This window comes from Ixodes scapularis, unplaced genomic scaffold, assembly GCF_016920785.2.
Source record: "Ixodes scapularis isolate PalLabHiFi unplaced genomic scaffold, ASM1692078v2 PGA_scaffold6__148_contigs__length_123643588, whole genome shotgun sequence".
NCBI lineage: Eukaryota > Metazoa > Arthropoda > Arachnida > Ixodida > Ixodidae > Ixodes > Ixodes scapularis.
The window spans coordinates 123,469,597-123,493,972 of NW_024609881.1; the positions used below are offsets into that span (position 1 = coordinate 123,469,597).

General features: G+C 47.5%; 1 protein-coding gene across 5 annotated transcripts in view; it reads right to left on the reverse strand.

Annotated features, from left to right (window-relative positions):
• The window catches only part of LOC120835956 (spermatogenesis-associated protein 20), a 37,770-nt gene extending 13,403 nt beyond the window's left edge, over positions 1-24,367 (reverse strand). For 3 of the 5 annotated variants that reach the window (XM_042294635.1, XM_042294633.1, XM_042294634.1), the window contains exons 1-8: positions 24,129-24,361; positions 19,724-19,873; positions 14,708-14,772; positions 13,605-13,759; positions 11,384-11,530; positions 8,628-8,996; positions 7,267-7,446; positions 1,281-1,490 (exon numbers count right to left, since the gene is read on the reverse strand). In XM_042294635.1, the coding sequence (XP_042150569.1) occupies positions 1,281-1,490; positions 7,267-7,446; positions 8,628-8,996; positions 11,384-11,530; positions 13,605-13,759; positions 14,708-14,772; positions 19,724-19,873; positions 24,129-24,265 (1,413 nt within the window). In that variant the 5' untranslated portion in view covers positions 24,266-24,361. Of the gene's footprint in view, positions 1-1,280; positions 1,491-7,266; positions 7,447-8,627; positions 8,997-11,383; positions 11,531-11,966; positions 12,149-13,604; positions 13,760-14,707; positions 14,773-19,723; positions 19,874-24,128 lie in introns of those variants that run through there. The other 2 variants (XM_040215444.2, XM_042294636.1) reach the window with 2 other exon arrangements.
• Between the last annotated feature and the right edge of the window lie 9 nt (positions 24,368-24,376).

A 24,376-nucleotide genomic window follows, 5' to 3' on the forward strand; every position in this document is an offset into this window, starting at 1 on the left:
AGGGCTGAACGGAGGAGAGTTTGCAGAGGTAAGTTGATTTCTGGGTTTCAATATTTGCACTTTTGCCAATACGACGGCAAGCTTCAAAGTTCCAATACTCTAACCAAACTACAGTAAACAACTTTGTTTTCGCGGCTTGCAAAATTTTGTGAAGTGTGGCTTTTGCGAATATTTCGCGGGCTTAAAATTCTGCGATGGGGAGTGGTGGGCTATGAAATCGTTACCACGGGGTATATATTTTTGGTTGACCAAATTTTCGCAATGGGGTTTTAGTTGCAGAATTTACGAAAATTATGTCCTCGCAAACAGTAGGTAATTTAAGGCACTATACCGAAGTCAAACATGCTACACAAATCTCATTTGGAAGGAATTGCAAATAAAGACAAAAGAGCTCTAGAAAGAGTCTGTAAAGAGGAGCAGCCAGCTTCCCCCATAGGGATCAATGTGTCACCAGGAACTTTTCCCAATGCAGAAATCTGGACTGGTTGTTAGATCATCGCAAAACTAAAGGGAAATGAGAGAAGCCACACTACCCTGGATCGGCTGTCTGCATTTCGTCGCCCATCCCCATTTATCAGTGCCGCAGTTTTGCGGTAAATTTTTCACTAAGCAATCTCAGATGCGACACTGTTTTCACTTTTGGGAGAATAGGACGTCTCGCTTTCGAAAGGGGCCAAGTGCTCGAGGGTGAGAGAGAAAAGCCGACGGGTCTGTCTGTGACTCGAGGGACTAACGGGGAAGCATTTGTGGCAGGAACGCCGCAATGTCTCAATTCTACATCTGCACCCGACATGCCGCCGGAGGTGTTCTTTTCCCCCCAAAGAAGGACAGAATGAACACGCGGGCCACCCAACAAAAGTGGCCGTTTGCTAATCGGACCAACGTAAGAAAAAAGTAACGTGCCAAAAAAGAATAAAAAACCCGACAAAGAAAAAAACAAGGCCACCCACTTCAGTCAAGATCTTCCAAGAAAGAAATTAAATGGCGCCTGCGCGCAATAATAATGGCCCGTGATGCCTTAGTACATATGAGCGAAGGAGCAGTAAAACATCACCTGCAAGGTCTGTACTTAACTCTTTTCTAGCCTACTTTAGAGGAAAACACCGGCGTCACGCACCGTAGGAACATAAACGAAGTCAACGAGCGCTCGAACGACTTTAAGTTATTGTGGCAAAACGAACATGCCTGCTTTCTTTCTCCACCATTGGGTGGATCACTCGGGCGATGTGGGTGCCTACGATCTGCCGCCTTCACCCCCCTGGCCGTATGGGAGAGGTCACCTGCATGGGGTCGACGTTTCCGCCGGCCTCCACGCCAAAGTGTCGGCAGAAGAGGTCCGCCACGGTGCGGCCGGGGCAGCCCGGCAGGGGCTCCGGGAGCAGGCGCCGCACCTCCGCCTCCTCCCAGACGCAGAAGGCCCCCTCCTTCTTCTCCCCGGAACTGGCCTCCGGCAGCGAGTCCGCATCTTCTGCGCTGTAGAAGCCGCCGCTCTGCGAGCGGAAGAGACCGGCAGATTCTTGTAAGGATCACCATAGCGGCTACCTTTTTCCTGTCCGCCGGCTCGTAACCACGGCACGTAGGATATATAAGAGTGCGGACACCGCGCACGTCGCAGCTGCCGGATAAAGTCCCCTCCTTGCCTCGGTTGCAAGTGGCACCGCCGGATGACTCTTCGATGCTAGTGGTAGCCTGTCACGTGCCCGGTTTCCCACGCTTAGCCGTAGGAGACGAGCTCGCTTTTAAAGTGGTCTTCTGGGTGCAGAACATGGCACTTGCGCTACACATGTTGCTTAAACGCAGCTTCCTCGTTGACTACAGTTTCTTGCCTCAACGGCAGCAAGGACAGTTTTACTAACGCGTTGAAGCGGAGACATCTCCGACGGTCCGAGCCAGTGTCCGTCGAGGTTAGAGCAGGCGCGCCGAGCGGGAAATGCATGCGCGCAAATGCTATGGCAACGAGGCACTTTTTTTTTTTTTTTTTCCTCGGCTGTGGACGGCAAGGATGCTCTCGGCCAAGGCTGGTCAACTGCGTCGGAGCGTGCACCCTGTGTCCGCACTTGTTCCACCGTTTGGGGAACAATTGTAGTGCACACTGTGACGGTACACACTGTGAAGAACTTTATTTCTGAAGGCTCAATATGTCGCGAATATTGCCGAGTGTGGCTCTCGAGATTATTTCGCAGGCACAACATTTTGCAGTTCTGAGCAATAGACAGATTTATTACGCTAATGCAATATAGTAGCGCGACTGATTTTTCGTAACATTTTCCCAGCCACGAAACTCACAAATTATTAGTTCCTCTTGAAAATTATGCCGTTTACTGTATAAAAAAAAACCTCGAGCGGAGTTAAAAAAAAAAAAAAAAGACTACTAGTGTCAGAAGGACGCAGAAAACAAACCAGAAGGATATAAATCAAAAGCCGGTACAAGCCCGACCCGACGAGACGTCGACACGATGCGTCGAGTCGTTCAAGCACTGCATTCTACCATTCTTACTAAAACTGCACTCAAATAGTACAGGAATAAAATACCGCGCAAGAACCTCTAAACGTGAGCCAGTGCGCAAGATTGGGACGACGACGCCAAACCACCGTGTATATTGGCGACTCCAGCGAAATCGCCACAGCGCAGCGGCAATGCCGGGAACATCCGAGAGGTCATTCTGCCTCTGTTGTCTGCTTTCGCTGCTTGTAAACAGCGTAGCTTGCGCGTTTGTTTATTAAGATTAATTGAATATTCGCGGTTCATCGGCGCTGCAACAAAATAAGGAAAGAACAAGGACGTGAAAATGTCTTAGTGGTGTGCAGTTTCTCTTGCCCGCGAGTTGAAAAACTATGTCATCACGCAACACATGTTCCCGTGCCAAACTTGTGGCGAGATCCACGAACTGGAGTAAATTTATTTATAAAATAAAAATTAATGCAAAAGTCCCCTCGGCAAAAGAAGAACATAAATAAATGCTTAGAAACTGTTTGTTTCTGCCTCTTTTGCAAAAATAAACCAGGCCAGAGGTCTAGCTTCGGCCAGACGTGCAAATCGAGCTGGCGAAATAAGAAAAACATTGTTTTCAGTAACCATTTTTATGGTTTCCCCGTGTCACTATTACACGCTGACTAGAAGGTTTTTACCGTCCAAAAAGCACTTTGCTTTTATATGTAACATTGATTCTACGCTGCAACGCAAGAAATCAAGGTGGACCACGTGCTAACCATGAAACCGACCTCCTTTCATCTGCCACTTTGTCTGACCAGCACACAACCTACAGTTCGCTGGAAACGTCAATAGCCGAACCAGTTTACGTAAAACGAAAATGGTGCGTGCAATAATTTTTTTCAAGCAATGTCGCTAAAGCGCCACAACCTGGACTTAGTTCTTGACAATACCATCTTTGGTGATGCCGTGCAAGAACTAAAATCTGAGATAACTAGGCCACTAGGACATGCAACGAGTATATACACTTCGTAAACCTTTCCCCGCAAGCTACCTTTTAGTTTCGCGAATCAACTCCATTTAATTGTGGGCATCATTGGGCGAACACTACCGAGGCCTTCCAGTGAGAATCCTCCTCTCAGGTTCCTCGACCCACGTCTCGGCACAAGTTTCAGTTCAGTGCCCCGTTCCGGCGGCAGTGTTAGTGTGCTCCTCTTCAAAATACGCCACGTAGAAATTGCATGTTTTTCATGAAGAAAGACATATGCAGAAAATACACAAGGCGGTTCATTCAGACTGCGAGAAAATGAAGCGACCCCACATCTAGAACAACCTCGGAATTCCGGTCGCCTCTAAGTAGTGATAGGCCAAACTTTCGCCCAATCGAAAATTCGCCAAAGCCAAATTTTTGCTGAACTTTTCTAAAGATTTGGCAAAGATAAGTTGTTCCAAGACCTAAAAGTTGATATTTTGTTCTTTTTCAAACAAAATAGTTCTTAGATTTTTTTTTTAATGCATATTGACACAATTCTTACTAAATAAGATGACATTCTACAAGATAATTGGATTAGTGTAATTTTGTGCATTTACTGGCAATATTACGGTGACTTTTTGCCGAAGTGGTGTGACAACGAGGTTGGGTGGTAGCAGGGGCAGCAGGGCTGGGCAGAGATACACCAAAAAGTATCCGGGAATACAAATAGTGCGATACATGTGTTTTAAGGCAAAAAATACAGATACTGGGATACATTTTTCTTTTATGCAACAAGATATCCCTGAGATACGTCTAGAAAAACGGCGAGAAAGTATTCCAGAATACAGATACAGGTACTTACAGAAATATATTTGTTCCCGGACAGTGTTACATGGGGAGGGTGTGGCTCGTTGTGAATGCAAATGGTAATTTATGCTTGTGCTCCACTTTTTGTGTCATTTTATGCACTACCCATTACCTCAAACTCTCTAGTTGTCCTTAATGCCGTTAAAGAAACATGTCACCCCGTTGAACCACATAGTTATAGAACGGTAAAGACGGCGGGCGTATCATGCTTGACAAAAGGCATCTGGCCGAAATGAACCCCGTCTTGCCCTGAGGGTGCATCTCCAACTGTCACATTATAAGGTTCTGAGTCACCGATATGCATGGGGAGATTGGACAGCAAGGCCATACTTTCTCCCCACTCAACTCATTTGCACCATTCGCTCTGCTAAATTGGAAAAAGCGGGGGGCTTCGTGAGAGGAGCTGATTTTGTCACTCTTGCCCGCAACCTTTTTTAAACCACTTTTTTGTTGTTGACTGTGAGGGATATTGCTATAGGGCGACTTAATATTATCAATACCAAAACAACTTGCACCAAACAACTTTTGTCTCTTTTAAATTTATCTTAAAGGCCGACGACCAGATTTGGGATTCTGCAAGGCAGAAGAACAGGCAACAGTGAGCAAGGTAGAAGGGGGAGAGGAGGAATCGCGAGAAAAGTGGAAAGCACAAACTGTTCGTCGGTCTTTACAAAGGGCAACAAATGTAACGAGATAAACTAAGTCTGGCAAAGTATTGTGATACAAGCGTTACATTGCAAAGGTATTTCACTACTGAGATACAAATACATTTTTCAAATGTTGATACAGAGATACAGATGCTCGAAAGTACCTCTAAGATACTATCGCGATACTGCCCAGCCCTGGGGTGCAGTTACGATACGAGAGTTTCGGTTTTGAGGCCTTATCAGCGCAAGCCTGCAAGCGTGTACGTTGTTGAAATAAAGGCGGTAATACTGTGTTCTTGCTTTCTATGCAAGTCAGCGTTTTGTGCGCAAAAATGTAGGGTTGTGCAAATAGTAGATTTTGAGTTTGAATCGAATTCGAAGCGAATAGTGATTTTGGTCGAATATTTTCGAATCAAATATAGAATACTTGCCATTCGAAAAACTTGACCGTTTTTAGAGGGAAGTTTACTGAAATACTTCCGAACTGGACTTCTCACGCTGTCGTCAGTCCATCTTGCCAACCAACTTAGCTGCCGTCATTTTGACAATATCGATGTCATCCACTCACCTTGTCGCTGTAATAATATAATATTCCTTTGAAATATGATAGTTTGAATGTTTTGAAACCGTGTTTATAAGTTTTATCGGAAATAAAAGTTTATGAGCAATTATGCATGTTATGAGAAATTTCTAAAGGTATTTATTTTTATCCTAAACTTGTTTTTTAAATTTATGTCTGGACGTAGCGGTGGTGAAAAAAGAGTGCTGGCAACCAGGCCGCCAAGATTGTCGAAGATGACGCCGGCGTCTCAGGAATTCGTTGCTCAATTTCTTTTGCCTGTTATTAAAAAAGCTGATGAAATAATTACGATGAGTATATTTGAAAGTTCCCACCATAATATTAATACCATTTTGCCGAACATGTCAGTATATTCTTGATTTTAGATATTGTTTTTTTTCTGGTCTTTAGACAGTAAACATACTTGCGACCGTGAGTTTGCGAACACTTCGAAAAGCATGAATATTACAACTGCCCTCGAAGCGAATATCGGATAGAGTACTATTCGAAACTACTATTCGAAAATTCAAATATTCGCAAAACACTACAAAAATTAATGCAACGGCTATCCAAGAGAAAACAATATTATTGTAAACATGCTTTTTTTTTTTTTTTTCAATTTAAATCACTTCAGCACAGCTCCAAAATGTGTGTCCCATATTCGCAATGTCTTGTTTTTAACTTTAAAAATACCGGTTTCTGATGTTAGGACACACGCAAACGTTTAGGAGGATGGGAAGAGTTAGGAATGTCGGATGTGGAATGCGTGATAGTTCTGTGTTTAGTTTTATGCGAATAGATGAAAACCGCGAAATAACGCTAATTAAAAAGCAACATTATTTTGTTTTGGCACAAGCTACAAGAGCTGAAAACAGAATTGTTATAATTGTGAGGAGTGCTTTAAAGTAGTTGTCAGTCAATAACGCGACTACCTCGTTGCATCACTGGAAAGAAAGATCAAATAAAAATCACACTGTCCAGAATGTATCCTATCATTTGTCACTTGCACAGTGGACTGCGTGAATTCCTGGTTGATCTATTCTTGAAGCAGAAAATATTGGAGAACCACACTCACAAAAGCTGACAAACACAATTATCATGTCGCCTATTTCGCACCTCGCCGCAACTGCCGGTAGTACTACCACACTGTACCATGGTAACCACAAGACCAGACGGTATCCATTTGCAATCGATGGTCTCGTTGCGTTTTCGGGCGTGCGCAGACGTTTCCCGAATTTTCGCCAAAACTTTGCCGAACTTTACTTCAAAAGTTCAGCACGTGCCGCAAACTTTGCCGAATCTAAAGTTCGGCAGATTTGGTCCACCACTACGTTTAATATTGCAAGAGCTCGAGTTCTGGTGAGCAACAGCAAATCCAGAAGGCCTTGGGTTCAGAGTCCTGGACCTTCTGAAATCCTGAACCTTGGTGCCACTCAGGATTGTAGATTGGGTGTCCTGGATTGTACCTCAATCCTGCATAGCACCTCAATTGTATCTGGATCTTCCTGGATCCACCTGGATTGCATTTGGGCTCTTCTGGACTGTACCTAGATTCAGGTATGATCCAGGAAAATCCAAGTGCAATCTGGAAGGACCAAAAAGGATCCTGGTACAATGCAGGACTCAAGACTATCCAGGTGCAACTCCGTTGGATCAGGGTGCAACCCAGGTGGATTCAGATATAATCCAGCAGGAACGAGAAACAATCGAGGTCCAGTCCAGGAGCATACAATCGAGGCAGGATTCAGGAGGACACCAGAATCCGGAAGGGCAAAAGGCCCCGACCCACCTGGTGGCTGAGGTCTCGCTCGACGTAGTCCAGCACGTCTCGGGCCACCTGCGCCAGGTGGGGGTCCCGGGTGGCCTGGAAGGCCTCCAGGTAGGCCCTGGCCAGCTGCGCCTGGTCGTACAGCATCTTCTCAAAGTGCGGCACGTGCCAGCCGCCGTCCGTCGAGTAGCGGTGGAACCCCTGCGGAGCACGGGATTCTACCACGGCACACACGTTGGCCGGCGGCCCAAGCGCGCACCAACGGCCTGGAAGGCCGTCCACTGTGTCCAAGGTAAGTGGTTCTTCCACTTCCGCCCGACGATGGAGGCGTCACGCTGTGGCCGGATGTTATCCTGGTGGCGTCAACAGCGGTGGTGGATCTGACAGACGCCTGTTCCGCTACAGCTTGACACTCCACAAAAGCTTCAGCAGCTGGGACTACACTCGCATTCTCTCGTGCTTTCTTCCATAACTTGTACGGCCAACCGACAGTAACGTGCGATGTGCGATGGCATGACACTCTGGCACTTGTGAAGTCATTTGTCGCTACTTCAGGACCCCTTTCCATGCATAGGCAGAATAGGACGCCAAATATCTGAATGAACCGTCCACGACTCATTTTCTCGTCAAAGCTGATCTCCGTGGGAAGATGAGGGCATTTCCACAATCGTTTAGTTTTCCAGCTTATTGATTGAGGGGGACTGTGACTGAACACGACATGCCCGCCTTGTGACTGGAGTTTTCCGTCAGCTCCGCGAAACAAACTCGACCGGGCCTCCGTCAGTGTTCGGAGAACTCTCGAGTCGGTCGACGATACTACGTTGTACCGAAGTATGCTGCACCCTACCAAAGTGCGACTAAATAGAAGTTTGAAGAAGGACGTCAAAAAGTAACATGGTTTCACATATTTCTCGAACACCGTGCACCATATTTTGACACATCACCGCGAAATTCTTGGACTTTTCTGAGCCGCCAAACGCTCCCCGACGATTTCGGGTTCTTCATCGCCGATGGCGAATGCACCGACGGTGCCTCGAATGAGTCTGGGACCGGCGTGTCTGGCGTCCCATTCTGCCCATGCATCCAGACTGGTCCCCAAGTGGCCGCAAATGACGTCCCCAAAGCCGTAACGTCCCACCGTCGGACGCCCCGGCAGTTGGTTGCCGAAGTTCCGGCAACGAGCACGAGCAAATGCAAGTGTCGTCACGGCGCCCCAACTTTGAGCCGACAAAGCTTCCACGAGCCGTCACGACGGAGAGTGAAGCGGAATGCGCGTCTGCCTCGTCCACAACGCCGCGGTTGACGACTGCGTTTACGTCGGGCAGAAATCGAGGGAGCGCTTTTTGAGGCACGGTCGAGAAGCGTTTTGACGGAAACCTCACCTTGGCCACGTGGTCGTGGATCCCGCCTCGCGCCATCTTGTTCAGCGTGTTGACGCACATTTCGAGCGCCCTGGCTGCCTCGCCCGGCTCCTGCGACGCCACTGCATGGCGCAGCAGGAAGTTGAGGTTGACGCACTGCGGAAACTTGGGCGCCTTCCCAAAGCCCCCCGCAGCCTCGTCGTAGGACCGCGACAACTGCTCAAAGCAAGTGGCCGCCACAGTGGACGCGCGCGGGACCGCCTCGCTCCCCGAGGTGGACGCGGCAGCACCCGCTTCCCGCTCGTCGGAGCTCCGCAAATCCGAGGCCTGCCGGAGGATCTCCACGATCCGACTGCCCTGGTCCAGCAGCTTGGCCCTGTTCGTCCTCCACTGCGTCGCACCCGGAGCAAAATGTCAGATCGACTCAGGGGAGCACCGAGGAAGCCGTCCGCCGAGCAATATCCTCCGTCAGTTCGTAACCGATGAGAACGTGCCGTTAGTACGACGTGACAACAAAAAGTTCCGAGACTAACTTTGTAGCTCAAAGAGAGAGGGCAGCACGGTGATGGGTGCATGGCGGTTGAGGGCAGGAACTTTCCTGCATCGTCGTGCCAAACAGCATTGTTTTCTGAATGTGTGAAGCTGCCCTATGCGAGTTTTTGTGACCACCAGCACAATGGCTATTTCTCCAAAGGCTGCGAACCAGAGCGAGGGCAAACATCAATTCTGCATTAAACTCGGAAAATCTAAGATGGAAAACTTTACGGTGATTCGGCGGGCTTATGTCAAAAAGCAGTGAACTGCACGTTTTTAGTGTCGCTCGCGCTTCAAGAGTGGAAGAATGTCACTGGAAGGCAAACAGAGGTCAGAGAAGGTTGCCCCACCTCTCTCGGTCTTCCAGCAATGTCCCACCATTCCTGAAGCGCATCTGCCACTCGAAATACTTTGCACAATTTACTGCTTTTCAACGTAAGCCTGCTAAATCAGTTCAAAGGCCTCCGTTCTCGATTTGCCGAGTCTGAAGCAGAATTGACATCCACTCTTGCTCTGGCTTGCAGTCTGTGGCAAAATCTCCATGGTGCTGATGGTCACAGAGAACTTGCGTAGTGCAGCTCCAAACGATCACGGAACGACGTCCTTTGGCACAATGAGACACGGAGGCCCCCGACTGCTGCGCATGCATCACCGTGCTGCCCCCTCTTTTCCCGCTACAAAATCAGACTCGAAAGTTTTTGGTCGCACCTCGTATTTCTCGGTGCAACTCGAACGAGCTGCTGCGGCGTTTCTCGACCGGAACGTGTTGCGAGGCCGGCTCCCCTTCTAATAACACACTTCCGTAACGGAAGGGCGCCGCACGAGCAACGGCGCTCTCTGGGCCGGCGGCGGGTGGCTCAATGTGCGGCCCCTCTCCGCAGTTCCCCGTGCGCCACCGCTGCCTTCCACGCTGCTCCAGGCCGTACAAGCCGGCTGAGAGAGCTCGCAAAGTGTGACGCGGCCGAGTTGAAATGGCCGAATGACGTTGACTTTCCCAAAGAAAGCCGCCCGACGCCGAAGGCTTTAGTTTCTGCCGAAATCCCGACAAGACCATTTCGAGCCCTTTTTCCCGAAAAATACTAAGGATCTGGCTCTGGCAATTTTTTAATCATATTTGCGCCGCCTCCTCAAGTTTGCTCGTTAGAAGCGGGCTAAAATTAGATTGAAAGTATAGTAGCCGGAGTATACGGCAAATATTAGTTCGTTACATCTTTTAACTCTTCCCTTACTCAATTCCCACCAAAATTAAATCGGACGAAAACATGAGTGCCTAAGATCATCGTCGCTTTCTCACGGATTCTGGATGGCGATTCCCACCAAAATTAAATACAACGAAAATGCGAGGGTCTAAGATCTTCTCGCAGATTCTGGATGGCATGCAATGTTTCGCTCGATTTAATTATTTGCATCCAATTATATCAAAATTAACTGTTGTGCTAGTTGGCTACACATTGTTAAAAATTCAAAAGCGCAAACACCAAGAAGAAAAAAAAAAAAAAGAAAAGCGCTTTGTTCTGTCTCTTCTTCTTTTCCTTGGTGTTTGCGCTTTTGAATTTTTATACAATCCAATTATAACTGCAAACGTAACATTTAGCGTCGTTAAACAAAGTTGGCTGTCGAAAACCCGCCTAGGAAGTGTGCTAGGTCCTCGCATCTTTATTACTGAAAAACATCCCCCGGTCTCCCGTAAAATGGAGGTGCTCGTGCACGTCTCAAAACTAGAGAGAAAATTTGCGACTGCAAATGGAGTTGCTCCTCCCCGTCGGTCGGTTCTACGAGCGCACCGGTGCAAAAGCTTGATGAGCGTTCACCAGTGTTGCGCGGTGAAGCGCCAGTCCGGTGAATCTCGACGCGAGAGATGGACCCTTTCCAAAACCCGCCGAGCAACACTGGCGGTCGGCATTTCTCGGGCCCGACGCGTGCGAATGGATTCGCGCCCTTGCCGCACGCTGAAGCGGCGCTCGTTTTCGATACGAGCCGAGTTCACGCCGAACACCGATGTCCCAACACACGCTCGGAGTAGGTGACCGAGCAATCGTACGCTCGGATAATTGGCGCCACAGCTACTGGACAGAGTGCACTTTTAAAAAGGGTCTACGGGGAATTTCGGAGGCCTTATTTGTAATAAGAAAATATTCCAAACACTCGTCGCTCAGAAAGTGAAAAAGTGTTAGGCAACGAATCGAACAGCAAATGATGGCAGCCCCGGCGAGAAGCTACCGGGTGGAGTCGGTCCGACTTACCTGCTCGGCAATGGCGGCGAGCAGGGTCTTGAAGCCCGGGCGACCGAAGTACCGGTCGTCCGGCGGGAAGTAGGTGCCTCCCACGATGGGCTTCAGGTCGGGGGTCAGCCAGACGCTCATGGGCCACCCGCCGCCGCCAGAGGTCGCCTGGAGAAGGGCAAACGCGTCACCCACTTCCAGCCAGTCTCGGCTAAGGTCTAAATGTCATTCGTTAAAGTTACTCTCAGAAAAATGTAGCAAAGTTAACTTGTTACAGGTAACGAAAAAAGTATCGGCTCTCAGTTACCTTTCTGTAACAAATCAAAGAAGCAGCAGCAAACGCCCCCCCCCCCCGCCCTCGAAGAAAGCTTATATAGGTCAAAAAAGTTAGCGGAAGATGAACGTAGCACTCGGAAATCTTAGAACACATCATTTGGAAAGTGAATGGCTCGATTCGTTCAAAATTTAATCCCGCCCGAAGAAACTGTGACAAGTAGCGGCAAAAGTGACGTCATCACCGACGCCTTCAGAAACAGTAACACAGTTGCATTTAGAAAAGGTAATGGTTTAGAGTTAAAAGCAGAAAGTAACCGAGTTGACCTACCCAAGACAGCTTCAACGTCCCTGCGCAAAAGCTGCCAGAAACTCGGCGAGAACAAAAACAGCCGTGTTTCTATCGCGATCCTCGGGTTCCCCTGGTCTAGAAATGCTGCCGTTTTCCACCCTGGGAAACTTTTCCAACATTTGTTCTCCCACAAACGTGTGCCACTGATCGCTGGGGGTGGAAAGAAAAGGCCGCTTTTACTTGTAACAGCCTCAACACACATTGTCCCTAATGTGCACTTGTGCCAAAATAAAAAAAACACGAAAACTGGCATTGCTGGCTGCAGCCGCTTTTATTTAGGCGCCGAGTTCGGAAAAGTTTGAAACTAGAACACGCAGTGACCAACGAGGATGTAGCAGAACTTTTCAGCGAAGCAAGAAATAGAGATAAGAAAACGAGAATAGCAGAATTTGAACCCGTCTGCGCAGGAGCCCCGTGGCACCGATCAAGGATCTCACTTTTAAACAAGCTGGAAAAGTTGTCGCCAGTGCATAACGAGCTCACATTTTCATCCAAGGCGTAATTTAATGGTGGCTGTTGCCTCAATAAATTTTAACGTGTTCATCCACTCAGACGAAACATTAAAACCAGTTGCCCGAGACCCTTGGAAGCAAATGGCGACGATGCGCCAAAATGAGCGGCTCTTGGAAGTAAATGGCGGCGGAGCACTCGCTCGTGACACGTGTCTCGCACGTTCTCACAACCACTATGGTTGGCGGTACTCGCAAAAAATGCCGAGCATGAATTTCTTCGAGGGATGAAGCAAGTAGTTTGTTGAAAGAACAGGACGCAGTGGCACCGTAGCTTGCTTTTGACCGAGCGCTCGCCGTGCCTACCGGTAGAGGGCGCTACGAGTGCAACTCTCGGGCGTCTCGGTCGTTTGCTTTGACACTAGTCGTCAAATACGTCAATGACGTTGTTTCACCTTTTCACTGGACTAAAGCTACGCCTCAAGATTTTGCAGATTGAAATCCACCACTAAAATACACCTTTGAGGGAATTTAAACTCTGGTGCCAATTTTTTCGGGTCACTTTACGGCGAGCCTCTCGATTTAAGACAACCTACACTGCTAGTGTGGGTGGTTGGACAGGCCCCATTTCACTTCTATTAACAGTCAAAGGTTGTTGGGAAGCACGAAACTGCCCCAGCAATCCATTCTCACTCCTTTCCACTCTCGTCGTCCGCTCGCTCGGAGCTTTCGGCCACGCCACGTTCGCGGAGCAGCAGCGACCAATGGTGGCATCTTACGTGGGTTGGCAAGCTCGGTCCTGCCGACGCTAGAGCAGGTGCCAGCTATCGACGTCTCAAACCTCTAAAAAAGTCACTAAGCCTTTTTCGTGGCCCAGTGAAATTTTGAAGCGACAATGAACAGCTCTCGTTCTAGGGAGCTCCTCACCCGACCGATTCGCTGTTGGCCTCTCATACTTTAGGGCGTCCTTAGGAGAAAATTTCTTCCGAGGCGTGACAAAAACGTCTTAGGACCGTGCGTCAATGCGCCGACGCCAGAGGACACTGCCGTAGAGACAGCCAGTCGCCGGCGAGGCTCCTGTCTCCATATTCGATTGTGAAAACAAGGCAAGGAAATTTCGTGCCGGAAACTGCAACGTCCGAACTGCAGGGTCCTTCGCGACGGTCACCTGTATGTAGGTCATGTAGACCCTGTCCAAGTCGGGCCTCTCCTCCCGGTCCACCTTGACGTTGACAAAGTGCTCGTTCATGAGCCGGGCAATGTCCGCATTCTCGAAGGACTCCCGCTCCATGACGTGGCACCAGTGGCACGTCGAGTAGCCCACTGCAAGGAGGAAACCGGCACTGGCACTTGGGGGCGTCCCCAGGGCACCGAGCTGTCCTCGGAGCCTTTGGTTCTCTCGGGAACATTTACTTCCAGAAATGGGGCCTTGAGTATGGCCGCGAGGCCGAAGACAAAGTGACGCTCTGGTGATGGCAACCAAGAGCCGGTCTACCTCTTAACCCTTCGAAGGTCGTCACCCGTACATGTGCGGCGGCCATAACACGTTTGTAAGTGCCCGCCTAGACGGAAAACCGTGAGCACCGTGCAAGGTGTTGCTATTTATTCTATCTGCGACAAACTCGTTTGCGCGGTGTTTCGCTTTGCGGCGTGGCGATTTATAGATTTGAAATTAGGCGCTCCGCGCATGTGAAGCGTGCGAGATGGTCGCTTCGTGTGTCGGCTGCTGTGGCGATAGTGGCAATTGGAGCGGCGGCTCTTCAAATCGAGACCTATAAGCCTTTTCAGAATCGAGTTTGGACAATGAGAGCTTATCGTCCAATGGAGAAGCTTCACAAACTACCTCCAATTGGAAGTCCGAAACAGCCGGAATGTTGCGGAAGCAGACGCGCCGAAACGAAACCGAATGGAAGGTGACAACATTTTGCCTTCAATTTTTCCATTTGATGCTTCTGAACCTGTACAGCTTGCACGCACAAATGTGCTCCCGCTAGATAATTAAGAAAAAAAAAAAACCTGCACATTGGCCCTCTCTTTATACTTTTCTTTTGGATACAAAACCCGACCACTGGGAAACATTGTTTGGGAAAAAAACTCACCTGTCGAAGGGTTAAAGGGGTACGCACCATTCGACGACCATTATGAGCTCTCAAATTGAAGACATTGTGTTACTCTTCACCTCGAGACTGCCCACCCAGTCGTTCGTTATCCCCATAATCACCAACAAAACATGCACGGAGAAGCCGACTGCAGATGCCTCAGATACCTTACCCGAAAGAAAGATTGGCTTGTCTTCCGACTTGGCGCGGGCAATGGCTTCGTCGCCCCACGGGTACCTGCACATGGCGGATATACTTGATTCAAAGTGAAGTGCAGTCTTGGACAAGAAAGACACACGTTCAATGCATTTCATTAGGGTGTGGTGCACCGCACCCTTGTGGGAAAATCATCTTCGTCAAACCGGGCATTCGTCGTCGTGGCATTGCTTCCGAAGCACTGTCCAAAATCTACCGCAGTTTAATATTTGCATAAATCTATCGGACAAACTGGAATTTTACTATACCAATACAAGTGAGAGGCCGCAATTACGTTGGTGCGTAAAAATTGTGACCATGCAGTTCCCGTTTTTTTACGCGATATAAATCGTCCAGCAGACTGGTTTTCCCGCAGCATATTTGTAAATAGAAAGGAAACCAACATAAAGTAAATAAACGCAAGATCAACTAACCAAAACTAACTAAGTGCCTACTGAATTGTGTTAGCTGCGCTTTTCCTCTGGCGGTGAATTTATTGGTTTGCGGTGCAACAGCAGCAAATCCAGGAAACGTCCCTATCCTCTGTCAGCGAATTTATTGGGGCCACTGGCCGGCTGGGACAAGATTAATTTCGGCACCCAAGACGCACGGGCAAGCCAAGATAAAATTGAATCTTTAGGCATTAAGTGTATGATGGGTACAGTAACAGGCAACTAGGTATTGTAGGTGAGAAATTAAGAGCCATGCAGAGGCTCCAGCACAAGCTCTTTTCCTTCCGTTAAGCTTCGACTGCACGTGCGACCAAGTTCTACCAAAGGCAGAAAGCTCACGCTCGAGGCAGGGCATCTGCTGGATTCTTAACCCATCACCAACTATCAAATGTGTTAACTAATCGAGTAAAAAACATGAAAATAACAGCGTCGTTTGGACATACAATTATCCTCACTCTTAAATAATGTCCTCCGCAGATAACAGTTAGATCATCCGCATTTGCAGACTTCGTATCCACAAAATTCGGAACCGCATCCGACCCTTAATCCGCACATTCACTTTACATCGTGAAAATGGATAAAAATTAAAGCATCTGGATGGTATCCTAAAAGCAGTCTGCTTACCCTTGTACAAAGAACTCTTTGTGTCAGAATACGGTGAGTCATTTTATTGCATTCTGTTTTATCAAAATTTATAAAAAAAAAAAAAAGCAATCTTCTTTACAGACACTTCACACCGCTGGAAAGAGGATCACAGATCAGTCATGGGCACATTACTACTAAAAAGTAACAGTGCTACAGTTACAGTTACCAATGGGGAAAAAGTAACTCTGTTACAGTTACAGGTTTCAAAAAAGTAATGTGTTACAGTTAGTGCAAAATCAGTAACGTCGTTACTTTGTCGTTACAATACCAAAAATTGGACACAAGAAATCCCAAACCAAAAGAATAATATTTTAGTTGTTACACTATAGTGAAAAGAAAGGTAGAGTGAGATATTAGAAAAATTTAAACCCGAAGGGTGTTTCTTTTTTTGCATCATTTGCCATTTCAGCATTTTGATGTGCATAATTTATTTGCAATAATTGTCATAACCTAGAATCAACCGTTTTTCAAAATTGTCATCGGCACGTGTCAGTGAACGTTTTGGTTTATATTTCACTCCGAAACGAATGAGGACAGATATAGTCCCATAATTACCTTACGGGATATACTCGGAAGCAGGCCTAAACATAGCAGGTCAAACAGCTTCCAAAGAATAAAGGGGGAAAGGAGACAATTAACTCCTGGTGCTTTACGAGTGTACGGCGACCACCCCGGCGTCTATGTCCGAAATGCCAATTGTAGAAGTCGTGTTCACTCGAGAGCCTCCGAAGAGAATGAAAAAGTTAAACAAGCGCCGGCTTTCTGCACAATATGGGGACGGCTTCCTTGGAAACTAATAGGGAAGAGGAAACGGCGAACGGCTGGGTGTAAAAACGACAGCACGAACACAGCCCAGACGGAATACTCGGAGGCATATCACACGAGCACCGACACCCACAGGTGGTCCCCACTGGAGAAGAGTGAGCTAAAGTCGGTGAAACAGACATTGTTTGCCGCCCCTACCACCGCAGGCGCCGCTTCCTTTATCTCTCAGCTTCGTGCTCACTTGTCCTTCGTCCATTCTCGGTCGTGGGCTAAACCAGGCAATTTTTTTGTTCGTTTAATGCGTGACCACGCTTCTCTTTATTATTTTTTTTTGTCATCGAGGAGCATGGAGAAAAATACTTCAAGATGGAAATTTTTTCTTGTCCGCGGCAGTGGCTTCTAATTTATATCGTAAAAAAAAAAAGTAACTGTAACGGCCTCAAAAGTTACAGTTACCCAATAAAAAAGTAACAGTGCTACAGTAACAAGTTACCAGTATTAAAGAGTAATGCGTTACAGGTAAAAGTTACCGAAAATAAGTAACTAGTTACCGGTAACGAGTTACTAGTAACTAGTTACTGCCCAAGACTGTCACAGATACAAGATCGTCTTGGGAGTTTGTGACAGACACTCCGTTCAGAAGATGCGCTCGAGAGGAAGGAAATTGCAATATTAATTTTCCTTCCTTTAAGCAGACGCATATTTAATAAACATGAAAATTAACAAAGGGCAGACTAATAACAGTGTGTCATTTTATTTAGGCCAGACGATAAAAAGAAGTGGGAGAGGAAAGGCACTCACTCACTGCAGCAAAATACTCGTGTACATGTGGTAAGGCACAAGTACACCACTGGGAAAATATCACAATACTCAATAATGGAAACATCTCCTACCGGTTACACTTCTAAACAAGAACCCTAAACTGCATGCCCAGTACTAACTGTCGAGAAAAAGAAAACGCACACACATGAACGCTTCACTTGTCTAGGTTGCTATGTAAGATAAATAAAATATTGTCACCATAAACAGATTCGAAGTGGTTTGCTTATCTTAAAGGGCAACTCCGCTTCATTTTTGTTTTTGAAAAAAACCATGCCGACCTCTTCAGTATCATCTAGGAAGACAAGATGTCAAATATAACATCCTGTTTTGTCTAAATGTTTCTTAAATGGTCCGTCAAAATTTGCAATGTGCCAAGTTGCCGAAATCTGCTGACTCTAGCGGGCGAATCGAGGTGCAACCAACAGTGCAGTCAAGGCTACAGCGTTGGCGTAGCCAACATCATCACCACTGCCCCTTTCTGTTTGCTTCGACTTCTCTTGGCAAGCGTAACAAGTGACATCAGCAATGCTTCCTCTCGGCGCTCAGCAATGTCCACATGATTGGTGTAACGCACCAGCGCAGCGCACTTCTAGGGAGCCGTCCGGCCGTCCCACCATTACTGCTCTCTCCTGCATCACAACGGCCTTCTTCACCTCACCGTTTGTGATTATTGTCTCTCGGAGTTTCGTTCACATTACGTGTGCAAACTGATACAGCAGTTGTGCGGATGTCGTCGAATGTCGTAGACACCAAAACGTGGTGAAGAGTGCGGTGCAGGCGACACTTGCGCCTTGCACGCGCTGCTCCAACGGAGGCCCGCCGGCCCACCCCAATCCTGCCCATCGTAGAGGATCGTGTGATATCTTGCACCACGTGATAGTCATGTTTTTGGCAGCCCGAGGCCAATGTTGCCAGACGGAGGTGATGTTTCGGTTTCTATTCATGTTTAAAGTAAGATTTAACCATACATATTTCATTTTTGCAAAGCAAATGACGTAGCATGTTTTATCAGCGCTTTTTAATGTAAAATCACTCATTATCCCGAAATTTTCCAAATTGAGCGGAGTTTCCCTTTAAATTAATACCCGCTAATGATAAATCTCTCTTCGTTGATGCTGGGATGGCACGCACAAACTGCGCTACAAGAATGAGGTGTGGAAACGTGCGCTGGCGCAAGTTCCTCCACTTCAGAGGATTGAATTCGGTTTCCTCCATCTACTTGCAGGTGAAGAAGGCACTTGCAGGCTTCTACTTTCTTCTGGCTTGTACGTTTTGGGTTTTTCTTTGCCCAAAGAACATTTTCCGCTCTTTCCCTGCCAAACAAGAACACACTTTCCTGGCACGACTGATACTCCTGCATTCTTTACTTTTTCTAGGGACAGCATTTTTGGTGAGATAGAATGTTCTAAAGCAATCTTTAATAAGAATCAGATCGTTCTCGACGTTAAAAACAATTTTTTCCCCGATCGGCACCTTTTATTTGCGAGAGTACTTTACCCCATAATACCGTTCAATGATGCACCTTCATAGTATCACTCACTTATTCACTCTACACTGTGAGGTTACACGCGTTTATGAGCCACCTCGGCAAAAAAACGTAAATCCGAACCCGTGGTTTTCCGCATCCGCGGCCTGCATCTGCAGCCCCTGGCATCCGCACCTGATCCACAATCCGCTACATATGAATAATTTTTATTCGCATCTGCCAGCTTGCTGCGGATATAGGCAGATGATCCGTGGGTAATCTGTGGATATACATAGAGCCCTTCTTATAGCTAAAGTAGATAACATTTCTAATAAGCTAAATCATTTACCTAACCCATATGCACAAACTGGAGGATTTAGCTTTACATATTGTTTGTGCTAAAATAAACAGCTTTGACATGGAACTAGAGATTCAATCTCGGAATAACTGGAAAAAGCTCGACGCCGTCGACATAGTACAAGCACGAGAAAGCAAGAACCCCGTTGAGACGACTTACGAAGAGTCTCATCATACCTTTCTCGTCCAAATTGACCCGCAGTCCTTTTTCCAATTCTCGTCGATCTGAACGAGGCACATTGTCTCGAAATTCCTCCCAGCGTTTGCAGTTTACGATTCCAAGCATATTGTCTTCCGCCGCCAATTGCATCGAGTCGGACGTTTTACGACAAATAAGCGTAAGCTGCGCAACGGGAAGAAGCCGGTTGCACAACCTAACCTCGACCCCACGCTTACGATTCCTCCGTCTCACGTTGGCGGGTACGCCCGAGGATTTGGAGGGTGTTTTGAAGCGAGCGAGGCATGGAGTGAGGGAGCGGGTGCTGACCAGTCGACGGGGTTGTTGGCGTGCTGGAGCAGGTAGGGAGACTTCTCGCCGGCAAGGCGGTTGGGCCCTTGGGCACCGCCACCCGTCGGGGCCGAGACGCTCGAGGAGCTGCAGGCCATCGCGGGGCTGCACCACGCTAGGGGGCTGCGCCTGCACAGTCCCCAGCACAAGATACTCTTTACACGAGGACAGACGACACGGAAGAAGCTGAGAAACGATCGCCCAGATAAAGCCCATTGGCACGCCTCCCAGTAGCCTCAGACAAAGGCGTCTTCGCAGACTAAATGACACCACTAAAGAGAAAAAAAAGTGTTCCGTTGCTATCTATCTGGTGCACGTGCATTGCTCTGCTCCGACCTCGACAAACACTGGCTCGAACACTGCGCCAGAGATCTCTCCGCTTTCATGGTGTTTGTGAAACTGTTTTGCGCAGTTGAGGCTCAAAACTGGGGACGAATCCATGCCTATACAACTCGCGTGGTGCACGTGCCAAGTTCTACGTGACGTGGCACACTGAAAAGATGACTTTAAAAACGAACCCGTCTTATATCTTGAGCATGCCGTAAGCAAATGTCCATATAATAGTTTATTTACTAATGCCAAAATTGTAAAATATAATTAATGAGTACTTTAGCAGGGCCAATAATTAAAGAAAATTCGTACACGGCCTAGATAGGACTGACGAAATATTTCTTGAGTAGTACTAAATAAAACGGGCCAACGAGTAATCATTTGTTTCTATAAATTCGCCGAGCCGTTATGCAATACCTTTTTAGTCTGTGAAGCTCACAAAACGATAAGTGTCCACGAAAACCAAACAGCAGGTAGTAAATTTGTGAGTTTCTTCCGTGTTTCCCCGATTCAGCACATTGCTAATCAAGTTGTCGACCTGCTTCTTCACATTCATGTATTAGTCTCTTCACTAGTTCACTTTTCTGGAAACTAGTGTCATCAGGTACGGCCATAGAAGAGGTTAATCCGCCCTGTACTCAGTCGTTTTGACACCGACCATGGCCGAAATTAACGATGAACGCAATCAGATGCGTCGAAGGTGTTAGTAAGAACGCCCACAACTTAGGCTCGAGATCACGCCATAGTCCTTAAAGCAGCACAGTACCACTGTTTCATCGGTTGTGACAAGAGACACATCTGTATCACAAAATTAAGCAAAAACAATATCAGACGGCAACACAACAGCGCATGCACATTGAAACGAACCAAATTGAAGCAACCTAATGGCGGCGAGAGTGTACACGACCTCTATCCGCCAGTCAGGCGACTAGTGAGAGGTCTTCATATATCTTAGACCGTGATCCCGAAAGAGACTTCGTCAAGCAACACTCGAATAAAGTGAAGCTCAAGTGGGATATCTTTCGAAGTGAGGCGCTCCGAGTGTCAAACTTTTCGAAAATGTACCTTCCTCTTGAATATGTGGAATTCCCGCACAATGGCAGGCACAAAAGATAGCGCCAAAGTTGAAACTCCCTAGTAACTTCGCTTTGTCGCCATCTTTTCCAGTTTTAAACTCGCACGTACGGCAATTCTGCAGCAGGTTAGACCTTTTAACGATCGGTGCGTTGTATTTAAATTTTTTGCAGTTTCTATATACACTACCTAGATGGCGCCACTGTGCACCATTGGGCCCGTGTTGTCAGGGTCGCGTCCCCGTGGTGCTTGACCCCCATGTTTGTTTTCCCTCCTATAAATGAGTACGCCATCAGCCACCATCCGTGTCGGACGCCTCCTTCCTTCTGGGGCTCCCGTGCCCCCGGCCGCACCGGTCACCACCTCGTCATGCGAGACCCCGCGTCTTTTCCGCAGGCCCACGCAGGCACTGCTCTTTTATTTTACGGGTGACCGCCTTTCTTTTTATTTACAACACGGTGCAACTTTCAGGGGTCCGAGAAATTGGCTACGTTCGTCGTACGACATCTGGTCAAATGGAGCTGAGGTTAAGTTACCGAAAGAAAACCAGAATCTGCATTTATTGCAGCAAGCTTATTTGCTCTCATCGTGTATGCTAGCTAGCTCAAGGCCTTTTCTTCCTTTTTTTTTTCATGTTTAAAGCCTCTTGAAGTCCAGGTGGGCAGAGTGTTTTGATCAGTTGATTTCAGGCTCGACAGATTTTCCGAGCTCCTGCTCGTATTACGCTATTAAGCTGCACTCAGCTGATCATGTCTTTGCTAACTTAATGATCAAGCTAAAAACTAGTGTCACATAAGTATACTATATGCTCTGCACCTGATGTAATCCTGCCAGCTCTCCGGCCACCACCAGAGAAGAGGGGAAGGAGGAACCCCCCTTTCACCGGGACTAATAATAATAATAAAAAATTCAACTCGGAAAGAGTTGCGACACTAGACAAGGTGAGGAGCTCCATATCAGGAGGTCTGCGGTGCCAGAGCTACATAAACGACAAAAAAAAAAAAAAAAATTACTTAAAAAAACATACACACACAGAGGCAAGCACAACAAACAACACTCGGATGCGTGCCACTTAGGGCCGCAAGTGGCTGGGTGTCCCAGACGTGGCTATTCTCCCTCCACAAGATTCTAGAAGATTAACCAGCCACTCAAAATTCGTACAAAAGCAGCTTCCCCCCCTCTCTCTTTTTTTCCCTGGTGGTGCGAAATGGATGTTGTGACGTCAGTACCTATCCCACCTATCCTCTCAATCCCCCCTACCCTAATCGGCTGTGACAAGCAGGCATCCTGCCAGCAAAAACAGCCCGTTTTCTGAAAAATAAAACTTCAGTTGCGTTGTCGTCACGTCACCCTCCCTCCTCCCTCTCTCTCCTCCTCCCTCCCCCCCCCCCCCCCCCCCCCCCTTCCTACGCCGCCGACTTTTGTGAACATTAAAGGCCCGTTCACACTCTTGCAACCGAGTTTGACTGAGAGAGACCAAACCGGTTTTTAAGCCTCTTGCGATCTCTTAGGACCAGCTCCGCCCAGCGCATCCGGTCCAAAGAAGTTTTTCTCGGTCGTACTCGGTTGCAAGAGTGTGAACGCGCCTTAAGGCCCGTTCACACTCTTGCGACTGCTTGCGACCTCTTAAACCTGGGTTCCTTAAAACTTCTTAAACCAAAGAACACACTGGCGCCATCTATTGGGAAGCAGTGTAAACTCGGCGGTCCGGCCTATTTTTTTTTTATTTCTCGCGCATTATCCTTTCTTTTTTGGCTCGAAAAACTTTTGTCAATGTTATAAACGAGCCTTTCTATGGTTATTACGCACATTTGACCTCGGAAATCCCGCAAAACCTTCGCGCTTGTGAAATGCAGTTCCAGGGTCACCACATAGATGGCGCCACAATACCAGTGTGTTCCCTCATTCTTAAAACATTTAAGAAGTTGTAAGAGATCCTCGTCTCTCTCAAGGCCCGTTCACACTCTTGCGACCGAGTACGACTGAGAGAGACGAGATCTCTTAAGGCCCGTTCACACTCTTGCGACCGAGTACGACTGAGAGAGACGATATCTCTTACAACTTCTTAAATGTTTCAAGAACGAGGGAACACACTGACGTTGTGGCGCCATCTATGCGGTGACCCTAGAACTGCATTTCACAAAAGCGAAGGTTTTGCGGGATTTCCGAGGTCAAATGTGCGTAATACCTATAGAAAGGCTCGTTTATAACATTGACAAAAGTTTTTCGAGCCAAAAAAGAAAGGATATTGCGCGAGAAATAAAAAAAAAATATGCCGGACCGCCGAGTTTACACTGCTTCCCAATAGATGGCGCCAGTGTGTTCTCTGGTTTAAGAAGTTTTAAGGAACCCAGGTTTAAGAGGTCGCAAGCAGTCGCAAGAGTGTGAACGGGCCTTTACAGCTTCTGAAATGTTTCTAGAATGAGGGAACACACTGACATTGTGGCGCCATCTATGCGGTGACCCTAGAACTGCATTTCACAAAAGCGAAGGTTTTGCGGGATTTCCGAGGTCAAATGTGCGTAATATCCATAGAAAGGCTCGTTTATAACATTGACAAAAGTTTTTCGAGCCAAAAAAGAAAGGATATTGCGCGAGAAATAAAAAAAAATATGCCGGACCGCCGAGTTTACACTGCTTCCCAATAGATGGCGCCAGTGTGTTCTCTGGTTTAAAGGAACCCAGGTTTAAGAGGTCGCAAGCAGTCGCAAGAGTGTGAACGGGCCTCAGTCGTACTCGGTCGTACTCGGTCGCAAGAGTGTGAACGGGCCTCATGGTTTAGAAGCCTTTAGTGCTTAGAAGCACTAAAGGCCTTTCTATTTTGTCCTGACGAGTTTGGCACAGATTTGTGCTGCGTAGGACACCAAAAAGGTGTCCTACGCAGCACAAATCTGTGCCAAACTCGTCAGGACAAAACAGAAGGCCCCGAGCAAAGAGAATCTGGGCGAGCTGTTTTTGGTCGTGGTAGAATCGGTCTCACCTTGATACACGACCGGGCGAAGTGCGAAGGGACGAGAACAGTCTTCCATTTCGGAGCGCGCGCGGCTGTCGGCAAAGCAGGCAGAGAGCTTCACCCCGAACAATCGCAGAGGACAAAACAGAGCGGACACAGTTCATCGAAATAAATCAACGGTGAAAAATTGCACTCGATCGGGGCGGGCCCCGAATCGAAAGTTAGCTCGGTCCTTCTTCGCGTTGGTCTTTCGGATTCGGATTCGGATTTTGGGG